This window comes from Dioscorea cayenensis, chromosome 13, assembly GCF_009730915.1.
Source record: "Dioscorea cayenensis subsp. rotundata cultivar TDr96_F1 chromosome 13, TDr96_F1_v2_PseudoChromosome.rev07_lg8_w22 25.fasta, whole genome shotgun sequence".
Classification (NCBI taxonomy): Eukaryota; Viridiplantae; Streptophyta; class Magnoliopsida; order Dioscoreales; family Dioscoreaceae; genus Dioscorea; species Dioscorea cayenensis.
In genome coordinates this window covers 6,722,348-6,731,261 of record NC_052483.1, presented here as the reverse complement: position 1 = coordinate 6,731,261, position 8,914 = coordinate 6,722,348, and the positions used below count along the sequence as shown (strand labels likewise).

The 8,914-nt window shown below is 37.0% G+C and overlaps 1 protein-coding gene across 1 annotated transcript; it reads right to left on the bottom strand.

Moving 5' to 3' along the window:
• Positions 1 to 192: 192 nt before the first annotated feature.
• LOC120274987 (F-box protein At5g06550) lies at positions 193 to 4,672 on the bottom strand. The gene is made up of 2 exons (XM_039281513.1): positions 3,150 to 4,672; positions 193 to 605 (listed from the first exon to the last, which is right to left on the bottom strand). Exons 1-2 carry the CDS (start codon positions 4,424 to 4,426, stop codon positions 365 to 367), a joined length of 1,518 nt encoding a protein of 505 aa, XP_039137447.1. The 5' UTR covers positions 4,427 to 4,672; the 3' UTR covers positions 193 to 364.
• Positions 4,673 to 8,914: the final 4,242 nt, after the last annotated feature.

Genomic DNA, 8,914 nt, shown 5'->3' with positions numbered 1-8,914 from the left:
TAAAAAATAAAAAGTCTTCAGGGAATTATACATTTTAGTTTGAATGCAATAAAATTCTTCTATTTTATTTATTTGTTTATTATAATTATTAAAAACCTGATTGCTTTGTTGCCTTTTTTTTTTTCCGTTGTTTATACTTGAATCAAATACACTGTACTTACTATAAGCGATGAAATTAGCACAACATTTGGATGAAGTAACAGGTTCCATAACCAGCCCTTGCATTAGAGGCAAAAAAGCTTACTGTCTGTTTTAAGGGATAGAAAGAAATAGGAAAGAAAAATGACGAGAGTTTTCTTTCCATTGGTTCATATGAAGCACAAATTAATAAATGAGAATAATTCAATATCACATTTTCAATCAGTTAAAATGAGAACTTGAAACCTCCAACATTTGCATCAGCTACAGACTCCCAAAATGTCGGCTTCTTCTCTCTGGCAATCTTCTCCTTTGCCTTTAGAATGAGCTCATCTATAGTTCCAGGATACGCAGCTTCAATGGCATTCTTAAACTTATCATGCAAGCTTGTTCTGTCTTTTGTTCCTGAAACCAACTCGCTTGCATTCGGTTTCTTCAGAAAATCAAGAACATTCAACAAATTCCTCCTGCAGCATGGACAAAATAAAAACAACAATGAGAATGATCCAAATCTGAATGCGATGGATCTCTCTGACTACATTTTTCCTTTTCCCTCTGTGTCAGATACAAACCGCAAAAATTGGTAATACAAATTAAATAATACCCAAGCAAAAAGGAAACTAGATGCATATTGGATTGCAGAATCCTTTTTATGTCCTCAAATGGAGATAACTGTTATATTCAACTAAAAAGATGACATGTAGTTTTTGGTTGTCTAATATAATACTACAGCTCTGCTTCAAAGATTTCTACTACTGCTGGTCTAGCAACACCAAGAGAACAAATCAAAACAGTCTGAAAAAAAGCATCAAATTTAGTTATTTGTTGTGGATTTCAGTCAAAATCAACCAAGAATGATGTCACTTCCTCCACATAACGGTAATTATAGCTCTAAGACAAACACAAAAAAGTAGTCCCTACATCACCTTGCAATACTACCAGGCCTATATAATCTGCATGGTTTACACCAGGTATTAACTATCATAATGTGCCAATCCACTTATTAGAGGCAACAAAGTTTCACAAGTCATGTAAACTAATTTGCTCCATAAGTATGGTTAGTTTAACAGTAGCATAAGCAACAGGAGCTATGCTTGTCACTCATATGTCCCAAATCCACACCATTATAACATCCTCACAAATAAGGTTTACTTCCACGTAGGATTAACTCTAGTTTGAAAAAAGAACCTACACAAATGAAGTTCATCTCTGAACTTGGAGAACCCCAGAAGAACATTATGGAGCAGTTTTTTTGCAGTGAAAGTCCAGTTTCTAAAGCCTAAATCAGACAAAAAAAAAGAGGTAGAAGCCCATAGTAGACTAGCCACCTACCAACCTAAACCAATCATTATAGAAATTCTAATTTGTGTAGTGCTCATGAAGAACAAGGGAAACTATCGATGGATCACAGAATCTTTCCAACTTCAAATGAAGGAAACAATTATAATCTACTAAAAAATTCAGGACATGAATGCTCATGTTATTAGTCTAATATAAGCATTACAAAAACGAAAAGGGTTCATAAGTAGCTCCGCTTCAAGACTTCTAAAAAATCAACCACTGCTCATCAAGTAGAAAGAGAACATATTGAAGCGAAATTTGAAACAACATTAAACTAACTTATTTGATGTGATTTTTCAGTCAAAAGTAGCAAAGAGTGAAATAAGTTCTACATAATTGTGGCCCTGCAGTACTAATAGTTTTGCTTCATCTAATCAACCGATGCTTGTCTAGTTGCAAGTAAACACATTGAAACAAAATTTGGACAACATTGAATTAAGCTATTTGGTGTGATTTTTCAGTCCACGCAGCAAAGAGAGGAATAACTTTGACATAATTGTGGCCTTGCAGTACTAATAGTCTTGCTTCATCTAATCTAATAAATTAATAAATTAAGGCTTATACATAATCCGCATGGTTTCCACATTGTATTAGTTCTCATTGTATCACAATCAACATATTAGAGGTAAAAATTCTCCAAGGATGCGTAAATTAGTTTGCCCATTAAGTTAGGATTAGTTTGACAATAGCATAAGCAACATGAGTTAAGCTCATTCCTCTTTCTGGTTTCTAACCCTCAAATCAGAAGAAATAGGTAGAGGTATAGCAGGCTCTACCTAAAGGTATAAACTGATCATCATATCTATTCCTAGTCTCAATTTTAGGAAATGCTGGCTACAAGACCACAGATGGACCTTCTGCACATCCAACAACTCTTTCAAAACCTAGAAAAGTAGGTTTAATCCAAAAGGGAAAAGGGTCCTACAAGATCACTAAAAGGAAAAAAAAAACTACACGATAACCCCCCTAAACAAACCAGAAAAGCCATCGGGTTACTTTCATCATCAACTTTATTTATTATTTTTACGTTCGCCTTCTTTTTCAGTTTTTTTTCACTCTTTTATTTTCTTTTCACCATTTAGTGAAGATAATCAGTAACTAGTGAGGCAAATACCACCCAAGGATAATGACGCAGGCCCACACAATCTGCTCTGTTGGGTAAGGCAGAGATCAAAAAAGAACAGTGCACATCAATCACTATTACCAAAGGGATGCATATCACTTATCTATTCCCAATTCCAAATTTTGCATCTTCAACCTCACAACCACTTATCAGGTGCCTAAGCTGCATCATATATTTCTAGAAGGGTAAATCTCAAAAAAATTCTAAAAAAAAAGGCAACAAAAGTATCTTTATTGTAACTTGCCAAGCCTTAGGAGCTTAATGTAAGTAGACTGATGGCCTACTCATTTGTTGTTTATTTTTCTAATTTTTCCTATTTCCTCCAAACAACAAAGTAAGCAGCAAACTGACGCATGAACACATCAAGTACATTTCCTAATAAACCAAGCAAACTATAATCCCAATTCTGAAGCTTAAAAAATGAGGCGAACTAGTACGAAGTTGAAGTATGATCAGAGAACATATAAACACAAATATATAGCACAAATAGTAAGTAAATCACAATTATCACAAAAAAAAATATTTAGGGAAAAAAGCAGGGAATCACCTGCTTACGAAGTTGTGTGTGATGGCAATGGAGTCCTCAAGATTGATGACCAAATGCCACCATCCATTGGGCACGAACACCACCTCACCTGCTTTGCAAACGCACTCAACGGGCTTCTTCTTCCATTTTCTGCAAACCGAGTAGAAGTTCATGAACCACTCCATAATGGAGACGGGGCACGCAACCTCGGCGCCGTCCGGGCTCGGGTGGACTCCAGGTGGGACAACCTCCGGCGGGAACATGATCCACTTTTTCGACCCCTTGATGACGGCGTTCCAAGCAGAGGTGGAGTTTGGATCGACGTGGAAAGACGATCCCGATCCTGCCGGGCCGATAATGATCCACCGGTAGTCCGGCCGCTGCTCCCCGAGGACCCCAAAGAGGTCCTCTCTGAAAAACACGGGAACCTCGTAGTCGGAGCCCAGCTCAGGGGCTTTCTCAGCAAACCTCGGATCGAAGAGGTAGAGAGGGCGCTCCTCCCTGGCGGCGGCAGCGTACCGGAAATAGCGCTCCATGGTCATCTTCACCGGGCCGACAGCGAAGCGCTTATCGCCGCAAGTCCTAATCAGCCAGTCAGGTGCCCACTTGGAAATGGCCGGCCAGGCATCGATGCATCCCTCGAGAAGCACCGGCCGGTTGGGCTCCTCGAATCGGGCGATGAACTCGTCGACGGAAATGCCGCGGCGGCGGTCGATGTTGTCAGTGCAGAGCCATTCCGGGCGCATGTCAAGGTTGGCGCAGAGCCAGCTCTGGAAGAGGTAGTCGGAGTAGAAGTCGCGGATGGAGATGGAGGGATGAGGGAAGACAAGGCCGGAGTAGGTGGATCGCCAGGAACCATTGAAGAGAAAATCACCACCGAGGTCGCTGAGGACGAGGTTGCGCCAGAGCGGTTCGTGAGTGGAGAAGACGTAGAGGGGTTTGCTGACGGCGGCGAGGCGGGCGAGGTCGGGGGCGGGGAGGAGGGTGAGGATGTCGAGGAGAAGGTCATCGGGGAGGAGACGGAGGGAGCCGAGGCCAGGATCGCGGGCATTGGAGGAGGAACCGGAGAGGAGAAGGAGGTTGCCGAGGGGTTGGATGGTGTGGGATTTGGAGGATGCGGATGGCTTCAGATGGAACCCAACAAGCCCTACTTCTTCTTGTTCTTGTTCTTCTTCTTGTTCTTGTTCTGACGATGGTGATGAAGATGGTAGTGGTAGTGGTAGTGGTAGTGGTAGTGGTGGTGATGTATTGCCTCTTCTTTTTCTTCTTCTCTTTTTATTCATGGGTTCTGAAGGCATTCGAGGCTGGAGCTGCGGCGGTGCGGTGGCACTAACAAAGTGTGGAGCTTGGGTGTGGCGGCCTCCTGCTCCAATCCAGCAATTCGCCTCCAGATGCGTGTCACATTGTTAAGGCCCAACACATTCAGCCCGTTTACAACTTCGGCCTCGTCCAGAAAATAACATCTTTTTGGGCCTCATCATGTCATTTCGCATTCTTTGACTGTTTTTTTGTGGTTGCCAGTTGCCATCAAAGACTAGAGAAGCCTAAACTCTATTTCTGCCACTGCCATTGTATTTTCTTATTAATGTTAGGTGGAATCAATTCAATATCTTCTTCTCTTCCATTATTTTATGATTCGGAGTTATTTTATTTAATTCATTGTCCTTCTTTTCGTCTCATGGCAGTTTTATATTTCTCAAAATCACTAAAAGAGGATTGAGACATTTTATTTCTAATCATCTCTGATACAAAAAGAGATACAAGTCCGATTTTACCATTGAAATGTGCAATAGGCGTCCGAGGAAAAAATCAACGAAATTCACTAATTTTGTTATGTCATCAAAGTTGATCTTTATAATTTTTTCATACGTATGGTGTAAGTGATTATGGGTATAATTTAGGTGATTATAGGTTGTGAGTGGAGTGGCATAGTTTGTTACAGAGTCTGTAATAGAGTATGTTATCGATTTTGTATGACAATCATATAATGAGCAAAGAATGAAGAAGGGTGTAGTGAATTGTTCCTAAAGTTTTTTTCCCCCTCTTCACCAAGCCCTTCAACAGGTCACCTCAAGGCTTGTTAGTTGTTACAACCTCTCCCAATTCCTCTTCCAAGGAAGAGAAGACATGGGATTTGATCTCCATAGACTTCATCATACATCTTCCTTCATCTTCCTATAAAAGCACTATCCTAATGGTCATGGATTGCCTATTCAGACATGCACACTTCTCCGCCATGGGCCCTATCTTCATCACCCCTCAAGTTGCAACGATTTTCTTCTGAGACATCATCTATTTATATAGCATTCCTTCAAGCATAGTATTAGACCGAGATCCCCTCTTCATGAGTGTGTTTTGGTGCGAACTATTCAAATAACAAAGAATGGTTTTGACAATGAGTAATGCCTACCACTTGCAATCAAATGGCCAAACGAATATCCAAAAATGCTACCTTGAAAAGTGCCTCTGGCACTTTGTCACTAATCACCCTTACCAATGGCTGCAATATCTCCCTTGGGCCGAATGACATTACAACACCTCGTGGCATTCGGCAATCCAGATGACCCCCTTACGAGGCATTTCATGATTGTTCTTTGGGTAAATTTTTTGGTAGATTACCAAATGGTATAATACCCAAATTGGTTCTTCTACATTTTCTCTTTTCCCTTTTAGTTCCTAGTTTTGAATTTGTTATCTTTTTGTACCTCTACTATCCACATTAAGTCAATCAAGTCCAAAACCCCACCGATGATAGTTCGACCATTATTTTTTGGTGATGTGTCTTTTTTTTTTATTAAAATATTATTAAAAAATAACAAATTAGAGATAATTTCAAATAATGGTGATTAAGTTTTTGGATTTGGATACAAAAACTTAATCATTGTGTGGATCTGAAAACTTAATAACCGTTTTGCCTTTCTTTCTCCCTATTCCTCTTCTTCCCTTTCCACACTTCTCCTTCTTTATACATGACCAAAGCACGTGTAGTCGGGGACTAGCCCCAAACCTCACCACAGTCATCATCACCTTTGATTCCATCCTCCTTCACGCAACCCGAATTATAGCGACAACAATAACCCTAGAAAAGGACCTGTTATAGCTTCGCAACTGTAGTAGTCCACACGAATAATTTGTCCAAGACGGACCACAATAGGAAAGAAGAATTATTTTCATAATTTTAGGCTAAATTTGTGTATGTTCTAAAAAATCTAGGAAATTTGTACAAGAATAGTTTGTTGTTTGATGTATGGATTAATGGATAATTGGCATGTGTTTTTTCATGTTATATAAAATTTCAAAATTCAATGAATGAGGTTTACATAATCTTCTTGTTGGCAAAATTCATGAAGTTTACCTTGAATTTTTTTATTTGTTATTCACATTTTCCTGGCTATATTAATAAGATGCAGAAGCTATCAAATATTGCAATAATAGTAAAAACAACGGCATATTGATGTGAATGCATACCCTCATTGAATGGAGACTTTTTCTAGAACAAACACACCAATGTATATGAAATAAATAAAACTTTGGGACAACTGGGAAATTTTATGTAAATGCACACTATAATGTATTCAAAAACAGAACCACAATTTAAAACAAATAAAACTTCTAAGACAACTGGGAAATTTCTTCCTAAAAATTTCTATTGATCAAAAAGCAACACTAAACTCCAAAATTTCAAAATTTGACAAATGAAAAACTTTGGACTTCATTAATCATATAATTTTGTACATTTCACAATTGATAAATTTTAGTACATCTATTATATATTAACTTTCGACTTCCTTTATTCAGTTATTCACGAATTTTGTTAATTTTATTTTAACTGTACATTCATTTATTTTGTGTTATTTTATTGTGTGAAAATAGTGGCTGATAATTAATTCAATTATTTATTGTTTCATTTTTCTTACTATTTTTATTATTTGCTTAGATAATCATTACTAGCACTTTTTACATTTTATTTGTTGTTTTGTTAAAAGTAGTGGCTAATTTTGCTGCATTATTTTGGAAATAATTAATTATTTATTCATTTAATTATGATTTTTTGTATTTGGCTTGTTGAATATTTGAGACAGCTGTGAATAATTCTAAATCTTGACTATGGGAATTTTTTTATATTTATTTTGTCTCCAAATGAACTATGTTCAACTCTGTCCGTGGGGGTTAAACACTGATCTTACCGACAATAAATTTTGTAAAAATGAGATTGCAGTTTCACACTAGTCCGTTGGTAAAACAATAATCTGATATTCAGTCTCAGGTCATTGAGGGTAAATAAATAACCTCTATTATTTTGGCCTGGGTCACCGAGGGTAAACAAATGCTTTCTGACATATATAGTGAATTTGGGGACATATTCTGTTATTTGAAAATCTGTTACATTTTGTTCTGCATTTATTTTTGATTTTCTTCAATTGTAATATTTGTGGGTTATTCATTAATCTGTATTTTTCAGATATGAACTTTTCGTTTTCAAAGTTTTGGATTACTTACTAGGCTAGTGAGCTCATGAAATTATTTTAAAACATTTTTAGATAAAGAGCAATAAACCCAGGGATTTTAGCAAGCTTTCAGTAGTCACATTTCCCTTTGAGTTGTGTCTTGTGTTTTTGTATTTTGTTATTTGGTTGCTAAAACCCCACCCTTTGGGCATTTATGTATTCTGATTACTTTGTATTAAATCTTGTTGTATTCCTTAAGTTGTACTCATATTATGTATTTTTGTTAGTTTATTTCATTCTCCACTTTGAGTTAGGTTTTAAGACCTTACAGACTCAACGGACTCACACCCTATTGGACTGTGGCCATTTGTCCATGCACAGGGTTTGCCTTGGCGAGTCTGGGCGTGACATAGAAGATCAAGAGTTTTTTTTTCCCTTTTTCTTAGATTTATTCCATGTTTCAATTTATGATTGATATGAATCTTTTAGCTTATAAATTGAACATAAGCGAGTATATTTTTTTTTTTTAGGATTGGGATTAGCCTAATGTTTAGATAATTGACAATGTATTGACTTCTAATTTCTTATTAATGTTTATTTGCTTTTGATTCAATTTTATGGTACTTAAATGCTTGTAAATGAGTTGGACCTATCATATTTGCATGATTTTAGATATCAAAGGAAGGACTGAAAGGTGAACTAAGGTGTTGGAAACCCTAGAATTAAACCTGAGATCCTAGATTATGATTTCTTGAGGATTATTGGATGTCATACAACTTAAAGGATCAAATTAGATTCAATTATCAAGAAAGTGGGAGTTGTTCTAAGTTAGATATCTTGCTATATTCTGAAATGAAATAGTAAGTATCCTAGAATATTCCACCTTCAAAACAATTAAACTTAACTTAAAAAGAGATGATATGAAGTATTTTATCTATTATTCTTTTGAACCTTTATCCTGGAAGGCCTTACATCTAAATGAATCACCTAAACCATTAGTAGCCATAGTTTTGTTAGTTTTACTTTTCATTACTTATTATTACCACAATTCATATACATATCGATTCGCCTGAATATCCTTAATTGCAAGAAATTAATAGTTAGTGATAAAGTCCTCATGTGAACGATATTTTATTTACTACTTGAACAATCTGTGAACTTGAGGTACGCATAAAAAAGTTAGAACTTTGAATTTCTTGTAACATTGAAGGTGACTAAAGTGGTAGAATGGATCACATAGAAAATAAAGAAGTTAAGGAAGAAAGCTAATATGCTTGAGCTAACCGTCACACCCTGACCAGCGGGACATGCATCCAACAACAGCTGAGATAATCCTGA

Bases quoted from the DNA above. Each gene is read 5' to 3' on its own strand.
- LOC120274987 (XM_039281513.1), bottom strand. From the start codon at position 4,426: ATGCCTTCAGAACCCATGAATAAAAAGAGAAGAAGAAAAAGAAGAGGC. The intron at 606-3,149 runs GTGATTCCCTGC...TCCATGCTGCAG, and splicing joins ACACACAACTTCGTAAGCAG to GAGGAATTTGTTGAATGTTC.